Raw genomic sequence first — 18,451 nt, forward strand, 5'->3', positions numbered from 1 at the left:
CAATCACACCAATTTGCTTTTAAAAGTTGACTTGTGAGTGTGACTTTTCAGAACTGAATTTGTACTGTGATTTTAATTGTGTTTTTAATTTTTTTTAAAAAAACACTTTAAAACTTTTTAATATGTTTTTTCGAGGGGGGTGTTATTCGGCTATATCTGTTTTCATTACCGCATTTACTCAAATGTAATGCTAACCTTTTTTGGCAAAATTACGTTGCAAAAATTAAGATTTGATGGCACGTTTACATTCGCCATTACATTTTTTGGTTTCAAGGTTCTGAAATTTGAGGTGTGCATTAGATTCGATGGCACATTAGACTTGAATAAATACAGTGTGTATTTTGTGTTTTCATATTGTAATTATATCCTGTGAACCGCCCTGAGACCTGCAGGTATAGGGTGGTATATAAAGTTAATTAATGATTAATAATAATAATAATAAATTGGCAGTGACTGAATAATGCTGTTATAGGCAATGTAACTATTTATAGGATGTAGGCCATAGAAGGAGCAGCTTTGGGCCTCTGGTTGCTGTTGGAGCACAACTCCCAGTGATCCTGACTATTGGGGCCATGCTGTAGGAGCTGATGGAAGCTGGAGTTTGAGCAAGAAGTAGAAATCTAAAGGTTCCCCACCTCAAATTTCAGCGGCACCTTGTGTGATGCCAAAATTCAGTGCCCCTAGGGCACCCTCGAGGGTTTGGCATCCAGTGTAACTGAACCGGTTGCGCTCCCCTAAATCCGCCTCTGGTGAGGCTTTCTCTCGCGGCCTCCAACACAGTGGTGGTCACTCTCTCTTCTTTGCTGCGTTGGCCACCCTGTGCTGTTCCCTAAATGCTCCCCCAACTTCTTCTTTTAACCCTTTTGTGTAGCCACAACATTCGACTGCCCAGCCTGCTTGCTTTTTAAAATAAACAAAAGCTTTGGGGCGCAGAACACTAGAAAGCAAAGTACCTGCTGAGGCTGATTACCCACCATTTTAATTTTCCCATAATGCCTCTGGGTCCTGAAGGATTTGAAATGAGACAGGAGTTGCTGATGCAGGTGGGCTGTGCGAACCACACTCAGAGGAGCTTCCCAGAGCTTTTTTTATTATCAAGATATGCAAAACCAGCCAGATACATTCCTGACTACTGCCCTTTGTCCTCCTCCATTCCCAAGCCCTCTGGGTGTTGCCCTGTTACTTGCACTACCTTTTCCACCATGTCATGTTCCCATCAGAGAGGAAGTTGAGCAACCCTTTTGCAAAGGAGACAAAGGTCAGAGACAGGGCATGGCACACTGGTGAGGAGACAAAAAGTCAAAGAAGGCATGGTGGCTAGACACGCTGTGGTGTGTCTTATGCTGCCAGGGGGGTGCCCCACACCTTGTGAACGCCATTCCTACAGGGTCCAGTATAGGAAAGGAAGATCACAAGTGACTGGAGCTTGGGCGGTGTGGTGCTTAACTTCATAGGAGGGTCCTGCACCTTGCCCACCCCTCACCCTATCAGCTGCCAGTTGCTCTCTAGTGACATTTCAGTTGCCTCTGGATTGCGGGGCTCTGGACTTCAACCCTGAGACAGCCAGTGTGGTGTAGTGGTTGAGAGCGGCAGACTCGTAATCTGGTGAACCGGGTTCGCGTCTCTGCTCCTCCACATCCAGCTGCTGGGTGACCTTGGGCTAGTCACACTTTTTTCAAGTCTCTCAGCCCCACTCATCTCACAGAGTGTTTGTTGTGGAGGAGGAAGGGAAAGGAGAATGCTAGCCGCTTTGAGACTCCTTCGGGTAGTGATAAAGCGGGATATCAAATCCAAACTCCTCTTCTTCTGAAGTCTGCACCAAGCAGAGCCAGTGGGCATACAATGTCACCATCTTCTTTCATGGATCAAGAGGCGACCATCAATTTTTTAGATATTACTCTTCACAGGTAAGGTGTGAAAAGTGTGGGTTGTGCTTCTACAAAAGCCACAGATGTAAGAAACCAAAAGGTAAAAATGAAAACAGAACCAAGGACGACAAGAGGAAAAAGATTTTTTTTTAATTTCAGTGTTTCTTTCCACTGTCAATACTGTTCTTTTCAATGCATGTTGAAAACAACCCCCCCCCTAGCTTCCCCCAGTTTTAAACAGCTACAATATTTACAGGCTGTTTCCAACAGCACACACACGCAGACACACACACGCAGACACACACACGCACACACCAAGTACACATGCCCCTATCCCTGGTAAGATCTCCATATGCTGGTAGATGCAAGGTATATATTCCACATCCCGTTTCAAACTCAGTTTACTTGCTTGCTTGCTCTATTTTCCCCCCTCCTGCAGTTCATTGCCAGGCTAAGTTTCATAAGGATGCTAACAATTTTGACCTTCAAGCTATGAGATTCCATCTGTCGAAGTCATAAGCGAGCGACTGTACAGGGCTGTGTGTATACACAGTCAAAAGTCAATGGCAGGTGTTGTTGTTGTTTTTTAAAGTATTTGTATTACACCCCCTGAAGCCTTCTGGAGCAGCCATCTTAAAAACAGCCTTTTAAACAAATCTGGGTGAAAACTAGTCAAGGTCTGTAGTTCCCACCAAGGTGTTATGTACCCACCATCATTTTACTAAGGCACGTATTAAATACTGCTATAATTTCTTACACTGTCTAGCATCACAGAGCAAAGGGCATCATGTTTTTAAACACCAAGTAAGGCCAGACAAGTAGAAACCTATATAATAGGTAAAAGAAAATCCCTTAATAAAATTAGATATATAATACCATGGTGGCTTAACCCCATACCTAATATGAAGTATTTCTATATGCTTTGAAAGGGTCTTCCATTTATACCACTTCATTTAGTTATTACTTTTTTAAAGGGGGGGGGGCTTTTAACAAGAAGACTGACATTACTGGGTTATTTGAACTCACAATAATTCATTTCAATGCCTGCTTTCCTAACATTTTGTCCCAAAGCAAAGTTTAAGGGCTTCTTGCCATACCATTCAGAGTGTACATCTGGCCATCGTTTTCGTACATTTCTGTCACCATCAGCTCCCAAATAACAAGACAGGGAGGTAAAGTCATGACAGAAATGAAATCAGAAACATGTCGGATGCTCCTCTAAGAGATTTTTTAAAAAAAAGAAAAACAGCAACACTTCTGTTGAAAACTTCCTTGCATTTTCTGGTTTACCAAAAAAGTTTACAATTCACTACTGCAATATCGGATATGAGTAGGATTGTGTACTTTAGAAAAACTCGAAGCATTTAAAAATGAGGAAAGAAAAGGTTTGGCTTTATTTTCCCAGCTCATCAACAGGGAAGTTAAGCGCGCTTCTATGTTTAATGATTCCCCCCAGGTTGGGTAGTCGTTATACATTTATAAATATCACCTGTAGAAAAACTAATTTTCACAAACTTTCTAGATATCTATCCTCAGAAGCTAATCTAAGCACAGAGAAAAATTAATCCAGCAGATTACCAGCTATTTACAATATTGCCAAGTATTGAAAGGCAGAATTTAGAAAAGTGCTAAGGTTTTGTTATTATTATTAAAAAATTGCACATTTTGCTGGAAAGGTTATAATCCATGAAAATGTTGGATTATATTATGCCTCCATAAAATGAAGGCTGTGTAGAATTTTACTTTTTGGTCAACAAACCCACCTAATGTATAGTGCTCAAAGAGAAAAGCAGATGGGTTTTGGATAGAAATTCCCTATGTATTAAGTGGGTGGCCATACATTAAGAACCTAGAAAGCCAGAGCTCTATTCCCAATTAATGGAATATGGGCTACCTAAAAAACCTGAGGGTGAAACTGTACTTTTTGTCACATACTTTTTGTGATATTTTCACTGCTAACTGCATGAGATTTCTACCTAATACTGGTGCAACTAGAACCACATTGAGCTAATGACTTGCATACTAGAGACTTGGGTTCAATAACTGAACGTACCAAATTACAAAAGGATCTATATATGAACACATCAGGAGCCTTAAAATTACCATATCTTTATACATATCTAGTCTGGGATCAAGTGCAACCAGAGTGCAATATTCTAAGTCGCAGATTTGTAGGGTACTTGTCATCAGCTGCATGTTAAAAATGAGAAAGCTGTTTTTCTCTCTCATAAAAATCTAGCACAGGCAACCTGTCATAATGTACTCAAGTCACTGCCTTAGTTAAACTGACATTTTTTAAAAAATTTTAAAATTAAAAAACGCTTTTACTGATGGATGTAAGTGTGTGAGATCACTGGTTTTTTTTTGGTTTTTTTTTTAATGATTGGTTGTCCATCATTTACCAGTCTTGGGAAACTCAAGATAGGAGTGATAAATGAAATTTGAAAGTGTCAATTGAGAAGGAATACAAGAATGACCTGTCAACATACAGGCTGGTTTCTCTCATGCCTATAAAATGATGAAAATGCCAACGTAGTCAGGTGCTAATTTGAAGACATTCAGACACTCGTGTGATAATTAATGAACACAGGCTGTAGCCCAGGCCAGAATAGCAAATTCTTTTCAATAGTTTTCTTACATTCATGTTATACCTCCTGCTCCCAAAGTTAAGCCTGTGATTTCGCATGCATGACAAACATGCAGTGAAATTCACATTATTGGGAAATGAAAAACTTTGCTCAATGTGTGACCTTATCAAGACCCTAAGTTTACTAGAAACAACATTGTATTGACACTTTGCATAGTGCAAAGGCTATAGTTCATGGCATAGGGCAGGTTGTATTCGGACATTAATACACATTAGGTCACAAGTACTTCAACTCTTTCATTAGATGTATAATGCTGTTTAATTTTACTGCAATTCCTCCCTTGCAAGATCACCCATAAAGCTTTTAAACTGAGGCAATACTTGGAAAGTACCAGAGAATAAAAAGATGGCTGCTTCTAAAAGCTACAGCTGCAGACTGTGTTACGCTTCCTATCGAGCCCTGCAGAGTTCCAGATCGCACACAGGAAACAATCCCTACATAACACATTTTTTTCCACGACTGCTGGGGGCACGACACAGAATAATAGCACATTAAGAAGCTGCAGCTTCCTCTCCTCGTCCCAATGTTATATGAGTAAATTGTTTCCCTGAAAACACACACACACACACAGGAAAAAAACAAACAAACCTAAACACAGTAAAACCTAAGATATGCAACATAATTCAATTTCACAGTTATACTCAAAGTACAGTTATTATAGAATATATAATCACTGAAAATAAAATTCAAGTCACAGAAAAGAATGACTAAAGGGAGCTAAAAGGCGAAATGGTACAAATGATATGACAGTCAGGCTGTGCCTCCTGTATTTTTCCTTGAATTAAAAACAACAACAACAGCAACAGCAACAACAACCCTCCAGCTGCTTCACCAGACTGAATATAGGAAGAAGTCAAAATGCACATAGAAAACCACTATCCCATTTAAAACACTGGGTCTCATCCAATTTCCCTTGAAAAAGTAAAAATTTATTCCAAAGGATGCCAATAGCCTATTTTAGTTGGCTCTGAGCTGGAAAGCAGCAAAAGGTAGAGACAGAAGATGCACAGTAGTGTAATTGGGCCCTTCATAACAAGGTGAAATTACTGCACATTTGTGCCATCCATTGGTTTCACCTGGAGTGGCACCTCTGGCATGCTATTCTGCAATTATTTGTACTCTGCCATATATTGTGAATAGGACAGTATGAATGTACTGATGTACAATCTAGTATATTAAGCCAAAAAAAAAAAAAAAACGGATCAATGGCACAGGTCCTACCATCAGTTTGAACATGGAGTGGGAGGGGGTTAATCCCAAAGGCAATTTAAATAATGGTATTTGTTTCTTTTTATATACTTATACGTACATATATAAATAAATGTTCTGAGCAACCTCAGACCCTTTTTTTTAGTGCATTGCCATAAAAAAAAATTAGTGCAGTTTTCTCACTGAAACGTTTCACTCACAAGAAATAAGAATCTTTTAAGTCTGGTCACTCTTGCCAAGAATAAACCCACCATTCTGCTTTACACTGAACTTAAGATTTATATGCTACTCGGTTGTTTTTTTAAAAAGAAAAGAAAAGTTAAGTTGAATGGAATCCACATTACTGTAACAAAACAGGGCCATTTTTGGCAAAACGATTAGAAAAACGAGATGTTCCTATTTTAAAACTGGAAAATGTGGGGTTCTTTTAAAGCACTGTAATGCATAAAATGAAGTATAAAACAAAACATTACCCTTCATGCAAAATGTTTTCCTCAGTAGCTAACTTGAAAAATAAAAATAAAAGCAACGCCCCTTATTTATTTTTGGGCCAGAGATTGACACACAACCACTTTGATTTCAAGTCTTTTTCTATTACTTGAGGCATGAGGAGCATCCTCCTGAGAACCCAACCTCATTTCTAAACCTTGCGGAGGGACAAGAAGCAGCTAAACTGTCCAAGCAGCTCACACTTCAGCCCCAAGTTCCAGGACTCCAGTTTCAATCACAGGAACATATTTGTCTTCAATCAGGACCAACAGGATGGTTTTGTCTATGTGAGATCTACTTCCTGGATCTCTGCTGCAAGGCACCCAACGGTGAATCACCTGGAGGAAGGTCAAGCACAGAAAACTTAGATAGTACAAAGAAGTGTAACTTTCATCATTCTGAAAGACTATGGAGACAAGGCAATGACCCATACTGTATGATCATCTTCTCCCTAATTGGTGGGGGAACCAAGGTTACGGTTCCATGTCTTGCCCATCAGATGTGTCTGCCCCATCTTAAAGACTGCTCAATATTTAAATTGCAGATATGCTAGTTGGACAGAGGGCACACTGGTGTCTTTCCTTCTCATAATGGTAGACCAGTAGTTTATAGTGTAACAACCACTAGAAGAGGCATGAAGAACTGAAATAGGAGAGGTGTAGAAAGAAAAGAAATGCAAACAATCCCATCTCTAAACTAATCTTTTGGGACAAGTGAGCACATTTCAAAGAGACATCCACTCCTGAAAACCTTATCGCTTCTCATTATGTCCCAATTGTGGAGATTACACAATACTGATTTCTCTCTCTCTCTCACACACACACACACAGTCAGATGTTGTTACCATCTAATAACAATATGAAGTATTCCTCAGTACCAGGAAAAATATACAATGTGGCCAGATCACAACTCGCATTTCACAAAAATCATTTAAAAGTTACCTCCACATTTTGCCTCATAACTTCCTTTCAAGGAGGGCTAGAGCTTACTTCTTTTTTTACCTGAAAGCTCAGAGTCAGGGAAACCTGCCAAGGGACACCAATGAAAGCCTCTGCAGACAATGTAGCACTCATGGGTGTCAGGTTAGCAGGTTAGCATGAGTTCCATTTTCTACTTTCTGAAAATCACCATATATGTAGCATAACTTACAGGCTGCAAAACTCAGCTTTTCCTAGTGCTCAAAATTATTCTGAAACATGAAGTATACATAGTCCTGTGCTGTATTTCAATGGGACTGTTAGAATAAATGTTCCAATCCCAAAAATCCACTGCAGAGAGCAACTTACATGGCCTTCCATGCCTTCCTGAGGACTCCAGTCTTTCCAGCTGTTTCTTCCAGCTTTTAACCGTATCGTCTCATCTGGCCACTGCAGTTCCTTTCTTTTGGACAAGTTGATCCCTTCCAATACCTGGCTGGGATCCATTATCTGCAACAGGAACAGTTTAAAATATTTTGGAATAATCTGTTTAAATGGAAATTAAATTCTCACTTCTGCTATTGGATAAAGGATATTGTACTTCTGTACACAGGGGAGGGGCTGCATTATTTAATTATTGTAAACCCATTTCCCACATCTTCCAACTTTTGTTACTAATACTAGTTAATACTAGGCATGCAAATCTCTTCATCTTATAAGCTTTCGTACATAGAAGAAAACAGGAACACATTCCTAATCTCCTACGCTGTGCCTATAGCACGGGAAGGAGAGCTACTTGATCTAATGCTTTGAAGGATTTGTAAACTACAGATTGATCACTTAAGGTTACTAGTCGACACAGGGTATGCGGAAAAGAATGGCAATCATCGTAAGGCAGCCTTAAAGCTCAAAAGCTGTGTTGGAAAAATGCCAAGTCGCTTGCCTCTTTCAAACTTTTATATCTTCTTGGTCTGGAGCCTACAGGTATTTGTAAGTAGTAGAAAGTATATCATCTCTACAGATACTTTACCATAAGAACCTCAGCCACATTCGGTAGAGTACTGCATTACACAAGAGGTCAAAAACTAATATACCACTCACTGGCTAGTGATGACTGCTGATTCTAAAGATTTTAAAGAAGGCTGGGAATCAGATTTATTTTATTGTGTATTTATATTCTGCTGGAAGCCGCCCAGAGTGGCTGGGGAAACCTACCCAGATATGTGGAGAATGAAAGAATAAATAAATAAATATTAATGTTGTTGTTATTATTATTAATTACTACTACTACTACTACTACTACTACTAATCAAGTTGATTTACCTGAATTCTATATCTAACATCCTCCCTTTTGGTTTGTGTCTGGTTGACAGGGCTCACATGTGTGCCTGGCTGTGCATCAGTGACGTTACTCATTCCCTCTGTCCCTAGAAATCCAACGAGGGCATGCTGCTTGCAGGCAGGGATACTTTGGCTGGAGCTGCTTGAGGAAGGTAGGCCATGTTGCATGTTGACAACACCTGTCTGGCTTGGGGGGTCCATTTGGTTCACCATGGACAGACGCGACTGGATGGACGATGGAAGATTTCGAAGGGAGATCTGGCTGGTGGAGGAGCGTCGGCAAGGCACAAAGCCAGTAGTGGACGTGCGCAGGGATGAATGACGACTGCTGTAGCAATATGACGACTGGCTGGCAACTGAGGCACGAGCAGGAGAGTGTCTGACAAGGCTGGACTGCACAGAATGAGCACTATGACTGGTGCCTAATAAGGAAATAAAGGTCCATGAGAGCAAAGGGTAAGTGCAAGTCTTTGATATCTTACAGCTTTATTTTAAGCCTTTAATATAGCAGTTCTTTCTTGATCTAAAATTGATCAGCAAATTAGAAAAGCTCCTCAAGTTTTCAATACTTGTCAAATAATTCAAATTCATAATCTGTTCCAGTGCCTCCTGGAAGTACAACTTTCATTCATACACAAGTGTAAAAAATACTTGATAAATGATAAATACCATCTACTTTCTACACGATTCAAAATGAACTGTTACATTTCTCCCTTCGTTCAGTTGTCTCGTCTAAGCTGCCGAGGGCCTTCTGGCGGTTCCCTCACTGCAAGAAGCAAAGCTACAGGGAACCAGGCAGAGGGCCTTCTTGGTAGTGGCGCCCGCCCTGTGGAACGCCCTCCCATCACAGGTCAAGGAGATAAACAACTACCTGACATTCAGAAAATACCTGAAGGCAGCCCTTTTTAGGGAAGTTTTTAATGTGTGATATTTTTGTATCTGATTTTTGTTGGAAGCCGCCCAGAGTGGCTGGGGAAATCCAGCCAGATGGGCGGGGTACAAATAATAATAATTATTATTACCATGTCATCAGCTATTTCTGCGCAGTGGCACATTAGCTGAAGTGGTGGGCAATGCTTTTCCATACCACCACAGATTTGGGTTCTGTTTGAGGCATTACGCTGTCAAAACCGCCCAGCCCATGTGCTGAGCTGCTGCATACACAGAGCTCATAGTGGGTGCTTAAAGCAGCCATGTGGAGGAATTTAAAATGGCCTTGTTCTGGCAGGCATAAGATGTGTAACAGCCTCAAGTCCTTCACTGGACAAATACTAGATAAAATGGTTTTTTTGTTTTTGTTTTCGTTTTGCCTACCATCAAGCTGCTATTTGAGGTTTGGTGCAGGAAATTAAACTGTTTTCTGATACGCCTGTCAATAATTGGCTACAGAACTTCTGGATTTTCTGTATGCTGATCCTTATGGAGAAAGTGTGTGTATCTCTCTCCGCTGCTTCCTTCCACAGCATGACAAAAGCACTAAGGAACTTAAATGTAGACTCGTGCACTAGCTCAGCTTTACCTAGAGTGGCAGGGTGAGGCGTAACAGGAGGATGCAGTCCTGTTCCAGGGGCGTGTCCAAATGTGACATTTCCTCCTCCTTGAGATACGCTGCTTTGAGAGTCATTGGCAGTTGCACTGTTACTTGTGCAGGATGCGGCGCCTCCAGCATCTGAATCTTCGATGTTCCCCCCACTGTTGCATCCAGCACCACAGCCTTTTCTTAACCTGAACACAATGGAAACACAGCAGAAAAAAATGAGACTAGAGAAACTAGACACCAGGTTCTAACGCAACCCTGGTTGGAAAGACCCATTCCTGCTGGAATTTCTCATGAAATTTGCACTGAGCTCAGGCATCATTGTGTTTCGCTGCCCCAACCCAGTATTAGCTGCTGCTTTAAGGGCAGAGAGATGATAACATTGGGAAACACATTATAAAGGGGAGGGGGAGAACTCCAACATGAAAATGCTATTCTACCTCGAGTAAATGCAGAAAACGTTTTGAAATATATTTGGCAAATAGTGCCTGACAATTTGCAACAGTGAGCATCAATGTGGTGTTATAGATTTATCTAGTACAGTGTTTTTCAACCTTTTTTGGGCAAGGGCACACTTGTTTTATGAAAAAAATCACGAGGCACACCACCATTAGAAAATGTTAAAAAATTTAACTCTGTGCCTATATTGACTATATATAAAGTAATTCTCTTGAATAGGAATCAAATAAACACAATTTTTCCCACGGCACACCAGGCAACATCTCGCGGCACACTAGTGTGCCGCGGAACAGTGGTTGAAAAACACTGATCTAGTAAAAGCAGACTCTCGCAGAGCTGTGCAAGTGCCTAGTTTTTGTTTTATTTGTGCAATTTGTGTATGGATTTCAAGGAGTTTACTCATGCAGTTGTAGGTAAGCAGCCTCCAGGGCCTTTACAGCTCCCCAGCCAGGCGTTTGAAAAATGTATTTTACATAGAAAACAGGTGCCATGCTCAGTTAACACTCGCAGCAGGTTAGTAATACAACTGAGATCAGATTTCTGGACATAATCTATTCACATTGCATTTTCTAATGACTTAGCAGTGTAACTATAAAATTCAAATTAGATAAGATGCCTGGAATCGGCTTTATACATTTTCAACTGTACATTTTCCCTGTAAAACGGTAGGAATCATACCCTGCGTTTGCTACATAAAAGAAAGCTATGGAGCTCCAAAACTTTTTGTTATGTAAGCTATGTACCGAGACTGTTTCAACGGAATGTACTGATTCCAGTGAATGCTCTCTGGAGATCTCTTGAACCGCTCACCTATGCCAGGTAGAGACTATGAAGTTCCTGATGTTTCCCAAACTGATGGCACCCCCGAGAATCTCTTTGAGCTGCTCATTGCTATCTGAGTAAGATGTAGTCAGAGGGGACACATAAATGGGATATCCAATTGGCTGATCACAAGATGAGTTTATCATGTTTCTTAAAGCTTGCTTTGCATTCTGGATGCTCCCTCTTTCTGGGTTCCGATTGCGCAAGAAAACCAGCTCTTGCTGCTGCCCAGCCCAAAGACCACGAACACACTCCTTATTGACCTACAGGAGTACAGAAAGAGGGGGGAAATGTCACTGGGGAAAGTAAAAAATAGTGGCAAGCACATATGATTATTCATCAGAATTCACACTTTTCCAAAGTTTGGAACACAGTTCTTGGCTCAGTACATTTACTGTTATGTGTCAAAATGTAACGATCTACCTTGAAATAGTATGACTCTTTTGGATTAGTGGTTCTGTTTTTTTAAATGGTATTACTTATTTGTTGCAACTTGCCCTGGGCACTTAGAGTGAAGGGCAGGCAAGAGTCAGATAAATACACAAATCTAGCTTTCAAAAGTAACTAAAACACCAGCCTCACCATCATATTTGGGAAAGCTCACACATTTGATGCAACTCATGCAAGATTTTTTTTTTTGGTGAGTCAGGCAACTTACTTTAATGACTCTGAAGATTAGAAAGCGCTTGTTCAACATGATTATTTTGTATTCATTCGTGCCATCATCCATTACGTGGCGAAGGGCAAGCAGAGAAGGAGAATTGGAAAGGACAGCACTTCTCCAAGCAGGGTCTCCTTCATGAGCTATGACTAGATTTTGTTCATGGGATGTGATGGCTTCATAGAGAACAGCAGGATCATCATATTCATCTGGAGATGTGAAATGATCCTAAATAGAGGAGTGAAAGGATTGTTCAGTAGGTTCTTCACTGTGAAAAGAGCAGCATTTCATTTTAAAGAACCCTAAAATTACGCCAGGACGCAGGTGGCGCTGTGATCTAAACCACTGAGCCTAGGGTTTGCCGATCGGAAGGTCGGTGGTTTGAATCCCCACAATGGTGTAAGCTCTCGTTGCTCGGTCCCAGCTCCTGCCAACCTAGCAGTTCGAAAGCACATCAAAGTACAAGTAGATAAATAGGTACTGCTCCGGCGGGAAGGTAAACAGCGTTTCCGTGCACTGCTCTGGCTTTGCCAGAAGTGGCTTAGTCATGCTGGCCACATGGCCTGGAAAAACTGTCTGCGGACAAATGTTGGCTCCCTCGGCCAGTAAAGCGAGATGAGCGCCGCAACCCCAGAGTCGTTCGCGACTGAACTGTCAGGGGTTCTTTACCTTTACCTTTTACCTAAAATTATGTTCTGCTTAACAAGTAGGATCTCAATAACCCTCAAAACTATTTATGGTGTCATCCATACACATTAAAAACATAATTCTTAAAAGAGTTAATTTATCAAATATTTTGGAGACTGCTACCTGAATTGTAATATGACTACTTAAGGATTCTACAAAAATATTTATTTTTAAGTTACTTGCCAAAAGCAGCCCACTTCAGTCAAAGCAAGATTTTTCAAAGGTAGGCTTTTTTGGGGAGGGGGGAAAAGGCACCCAAGACTGTAATTGAATAAGTTCACCTTAATAAACTAGGGGGGGGGTGTTGAACTTTCAGAAAAATATTGTGTAAATGAATTAAGGATGTTCCACCCCAAAGTGTAGCAATAAGCAAATTATTACTGTCCTTTATTGGTAGACCCAATTTTACATTATGTATTTCCTTGCATATTACTAAAAACAGATCATTTCCATTTGCCCCTCAAACTGTACCTTTATAACTGTCAAGTCTCCATACTATAGCCGTGCAAGAGAGCACTTGAACACAGCTTGAATAAGACAACCCACATCTCTTTTAGCCCTGATGCATACATGCGCAAGCAGTCCTTATATACCTGGTGTAGTTTTAATGACATACGTATTCCTGGGACGACTACTTTCCTCAGCAACTCCATGTCTGCAAAGATCCATTCATCTCGAATTGATGAGATACGAAAATCCCCTTTGAACAATGCATGGAGCCCATAAAGGAAGGATTCCAAATTACTGTTTAGTTTGGAAAAGAAACCCCAAATGTTAAAGCAGGCATTCAACATTCCATGTGAGCAGAAAAGTGCCGAAAAGAATCTGTTAACACTTCCAATTCCATACTCACAACTGCCAATGCAGATTAGAACTGCCATTACATACAAACGTAAAACAGGGAAGTAGAAAACTGCCAACAATCACTTCTAAATTCTGCCCTAACTATATATGAAGGGGAATGCTGAAGTGCCCAAGGAGCAAAACATCTCCGAGTACCTCTGCAGACAGCAGCTTAAATCATTCTGGCTGATGAGGCCAATAGCAGCAGTTTTACTTGGGAGCTTTTACTATACTGCAGACCCTAATTTGTTGAAAAACAAACAGCAATTTCACACCAATCTTTACCATGATTTGACCATCCCATAATATTTCACCTCCCTCAATTGTTGTTTTTCTTACGACTTATCCAGTTCGTAATGTCAGTTGGAATCTGGGTGCCTCCTGGTGCCTCGCCTTCCCATCCCTGGAGGTTTGTTAGGCACTATGATTGTGTTTCTCATTTTCACAACAAACCAGCAACACAAAAGGCGGATTATTTAATACTGTACCGTCATTAATTTTAAGCAGATGGAGCTTTCCACTGGAAAACAAGTCTCTTGAAACCATCTATATGAGACCTTGCCTCAGCTATGCTGGGCACACAGGGGAAATACATTTTCTGTATAACGCTAGGATTGCCATCCCTGTTTAATACACTGCAATGATAATTAATTAATTATCACTTTCTCCTGCAGACAATTGTCAGCACTCGGATTTTGAGGCCTGTCTCACACGAACATTGTGAAGTATATGCATATTCCAAGGTCCCAGCAATTTAAAGATACAGAGAAGCATTCAACATTGCACTCCTCTGATCATTCCATCAGTGCAAACATTTCAGCTTGCCAAACCTAATGGTCCCCACTCTCCTTCCCCCTTTTGCCATTCTGGGGTTCTCCTGACCTCCCCAAGTCAATTGCAGGGCTGGGGGGGGATGTGTGAGGGGAGGGGAGTGGGGGAAGCCCCACTGCACAAGCAGAAGTCCTTGATGGGACTTGCTAAGTGAATCCTGCCCACAGTATGAAAAGCAGTTTAAAACCAAATATTTAGGGCAAAGGATGGAAGCATATGTGCAAATTACATGATTTAAATGACCCGAACTTTCTCTTCTGTAAAATTCTAGAGTAAGAGATTTACATTACCTAGACATATGATGTGAAGCAGTCCCCAGAGCTCTCCGGCCAAGAACACACAGTCCATAGCAAAGAGTCACCAGGGAAGAATCTTTATCTGCATTCAATGGCTTCAAGTAAAGGAAAAAGTGAAAGGCTTAGGAAAAACAGAAGTAACCACCACAGGAAATATTGCTATTATGTCTTACATCAGCCTTGGCCTGAAACAATATCATCTCATGAACATTTTTCTCCACTTCATGCTCCAACATGACTCTTTATTCTTTACTTTCCTTACATTGCTACAATGAAAAATCACTTCTTTGTGTGCTTTTAACTTTTAATATGAACTTTTGTTGGGATTTAAATACTAACAGACCAGGATCCCTGAATAATTAAAAGATGCTTACCTTTTCTCTCCGAGAAGAGCAGTATTCTATCCAGTTGAGATAAATGACACAGAAACTCTCTCTGGAGACCCCTGCTAGGCGGTGGTCATAATCCTCATCTATATTAGGAGTAAATGTAGGATCCACATCAACATAGTTTTGGTCTGCACATTGCTGCAAACCTTCCTGCATTGTTTCATTTGATAACCATTCCTCTAGCTTGGGGGAAGATGTTACATAATAGATGATACCCTGTAAAGACAAAAGGTTAGTGGCATTAAGGCATGTAGACTTAACCACAATCCTTCATGGTGATTTGTATACATCCTTCAAAAATATGATGAAAGAAAATGAAGACATGCTGTAAAGTGGCCAAAGCTATCAAACTGGTGTGTCCACTGCATGACTAGAGCAGGTGAAGAAAGAAGCACTTCCGCCAACCATATAGCAGGAGAAGAATGTGAGCCTGAGGCTTCACTTGTTCCTTCCAGCTCATTCATGTAGCGCTAAACCACGGTTTAGTGTTATGTGTGACCCAGCCCAATAAGTAGAACAGCAAGTCTCAATAAACAAAATATGGATGTCAACAGCTTGATAAATCACATTATACATTTGACATTTCTTTCCTGTGAGACGCAGTGTGTAGCGGTTAGAACAGTTGTTCCCAAGCCTTTTTTGGCTATGCCCCACCTAAGCATCTCTAAAATCCTGATCCCCCCCCCTCCAGTGACATATAATTCTTATTATTCAAAAAGTGAACTCTTATTCACATGGAGGAAGCCTAAAAGGCCATTCACTGTTAATAACTCATTCTCAAATTGCCAGCCCCCCCCCCCGTGGTGTGTGCGCCCCATGTTGGAAACCATGGGGTTAGAGCAGGGGTATGCAACCTAAGGCCCGTGGGCTGGATGCGGCCCAATCGCCTTCTCAATCCGGCCCACGGACGGTCCAGGAATCAGCGTGTTTTTACATGAGTAGAATGTGTCCTTTTATTTAAAAAGCCCCTTCCGCAGATAGAAAGGAGGGGGGATTGCAGGCATCACGAGCCCTTCACGTGCACAGGGGATGACTCCATCCCCTGACGCCATTGGCTGAGCCCTGGGTGTGGCGTTTGGCTGGCCAACCAACTGGTGTGGCCAACAGGCGTGTCTTGCTGCATTTAAACAAGCGTGCGGCCAGGGCTCAGCCTCTTGCTCCCTGCTCCCAGCTGACACGTTTTCCCCGCCCACCCTCCCTTTAATAATAATAATAATAATTTATTATTTGTACCCCGCCCATCCAGCTGGGTCTATCCAGCCACTCTGGGCGGCTTCTAGCAAATATTAAAATACAATACAAAATCACGGATTAAAAACTTCCCTAAACAGGGCTCCCTTTAGGTAGCGTTTCTTCCTGACCTTGCTATGGACCACGGTTGGTTGCCGTTGAGGGGCCTGGTAGGAATTTTCCCACTTGGCAAATTGGCTTTGGCCTAGTGGTTTTCGCCTACCTCGTAGCAATTTGTCACAACTTTGGCCTTGGCAGTTAGGCATTGGATTATCTCGGGAAGGCTGAAGGTGGGGGGGGGGAGGTTGGACCATCACCTCCCCCAAATGCTGAAGGGTACTTCGTTAAATGAGTCCGGGGGGCGTGTCCCTGTCCAAAGCCGTGGTAGGTGAGGGCCAAAGGCACGCCCCATATCGGTGACCACAGGGTGAGTCCCTAGCTGATGTGCAGCAGCAGGGCTCTCCCATCGGTGGTTAACCCTTCCCAGACTGCCAGCACAACGTACTGGAGTCGGATATAGTCGGTTAGTTCCAATGCCTAAGCCAATACCGCTCAACATCCGTAACCAATAAAGTTGTGGCCTTTTCATGCCCATTAACCTTACTTGTTGAGTCCTGTGTCTTTATTTCACCACGGGAGGGGTCGGGATATTGACATGCAATGCATCTCTGGGTTATTTGTGGGGCATAGGAATTCGTTCATTTTCCCTCCCAAAATACAGTCCAGCCCACCACATGGTCTGAGGAACGGTGGACCAGCCCACGGCTGAAAAAGGTTGCTGACCCCTGGTTTGGGGTGTTGGGAGACCAGGATTCAAATCCCCACTCAACCATGAAGCTCACTGAGTGACCTTGGACCAGTCATAATTTCTCAGCTTAGCCTACCTCACAGAGTTCTTGTGAAGATAAAATGGGGAGAACTATGTATGCCACCTTGAGTTCTTTGCAGGAAGGGTGGGATATACATATAGTAATAAAATAAAAATAAATATGGGAAGAAGTAGATGGTTCGACTGCTTTTGCCTACAGATCATCTGCTTTTTGCATAGTACTCAATTACTAACGATCACACTTTCTATTTTCAATAGCAAACATGTGAGGTCTAGGATTTGTATTCACCTTGACATAATACGTGGTGAGTATCTTTCTAAGATCAAAGACTTGAAGCATGGATGCAGCACTGTTGTCTGTGATGCTGTAACCCTCCAGGACATACTTTGTTACTAGAACCTCCCAGGCTAGCCAGCGTTGGCCAAAAGCAGCATTGAAAGAGAGCATGTGAGGGATGTGACCAGGTTCACAACAACAAAACCCTTCATCTTCTTCCACACCCTCAGTGATGGCTTCTACTTCCCGTTGCTGGCAGTAAGTTCCTGAAATGACAAAAAAGGAACTACAACAGCTGTGCAGAGTAACTGCAACAAAGCAGTAACTGCAACAGCTGTACAAAGTAGACCAGAAATTATTATAGGCATATTACAAATGGGTCACAGCTCAGATTCACAACCTACAGCCCAGTAGAAAGAAGCAAGAAATTGCTACATTTGCCTAATAATGACAAAGATCCAATCAGCTTCTGTTTCAAGCATTTATGAATGTCAAGTTTTAAATTGTCCAATATATAATTGTTTACACTAAGCTTGGAAGAGGAAGCTTGTTTGCATCTGCTGCCTTTACCAAACATTCACATATTTAAAATGTCTATCAAACCAAATGCCCAATCTTAACTAGCTTTCAACACAGTTTCATCGAGATTATTAGAACGTTCATTTAGTTAGTTTTACCTCTAAATTCAAGCCCCCTCAGCTGGAAGGTGACCAATCCATTGCCTATCTCTATAAGGTGTACTAGTGCATTGAGGTAGTCAGAAGCAAGGATAAAGCAGTCCCCGGTACTATAGTTCCCCCATCGTCCGAGGAGCAGGTCTCCACACAAGCTGTGCTGAAGGGATCGAGTTAAGTGTTCGTAGAAGATTGAATTCAAGTTATTGTCGTCTGAACCTATATGGAAGGGGAAATCCAGATCTCATTAAGTCTAAACTAAACTTTTCGATTCATATCTACAGTTCTTTGACAAACAACATTTTGAAAGATCTGTCCTTTATTGATAACAGAGAACAAACTATTTGTTGTTAATTTAAACACACTTTCAAAAACTATTATTACAAACATATATGTATTTATTAGGGGCATGCATCAGATTTAGACAAATACCAAACCCAATTT

General features: G+C 41.5%; 1 protein-coding gene across 1 annotated transcript in view; it reads right to left on the bottom strand.

Moving 5' to 3' along the window:
* Positions 1-5,121: 5,121 nt before the first annotated feature.
* The window catches only part of PCNX1 (pecanex 1), a 78,759-nt gene continuing 65,429 nt past the window's right edge, over positions 5,122-18,451 (bottom strand). The window contains 11 exon segments of the mRNA XM_033146579.1: positions 5,122-6,552; positions 7,501-7,641; positions 8,455-8,894; positions 9,992-10,197; positions 11,279-11,553; positions 11,949-12,179; positions 13,232-13,382; positions 14,603-14,703; positions 14,983-15,213; positions 17,346-17,599; positions 18,011-18,226. Coding sequence (XP_033002470.1) covers positions 6,412-6,552; positions 7,501-7,641; positions 8,455-8,894; positions 9,992-10,197; positions 11,279-11,553; positions 11,949-12,179; positions 13,232-13,382; positions 14,603-14,703; positions 14,983-15,213; positions 17,346-17,599; positions 18,011-18,226 — 2,387 coding nt within the window. The 3' untranslated portion in view covers positions 5,122-6,411.

Source organism: Lacerta agilis, chromosome 1 (assembly GCF_009819535.1).
Source record: "Lacerta agilis isolate rLacAgi1 chromosome 1, rLacAgi1.pri, whole genome shotgun sequence".
Taxonomy (NCBI): Eukaryota; Metazoa; Chordata; class Lepidosauria; order Squamata; family Lacertidae; genus Lacerta; species Lacerta agilis.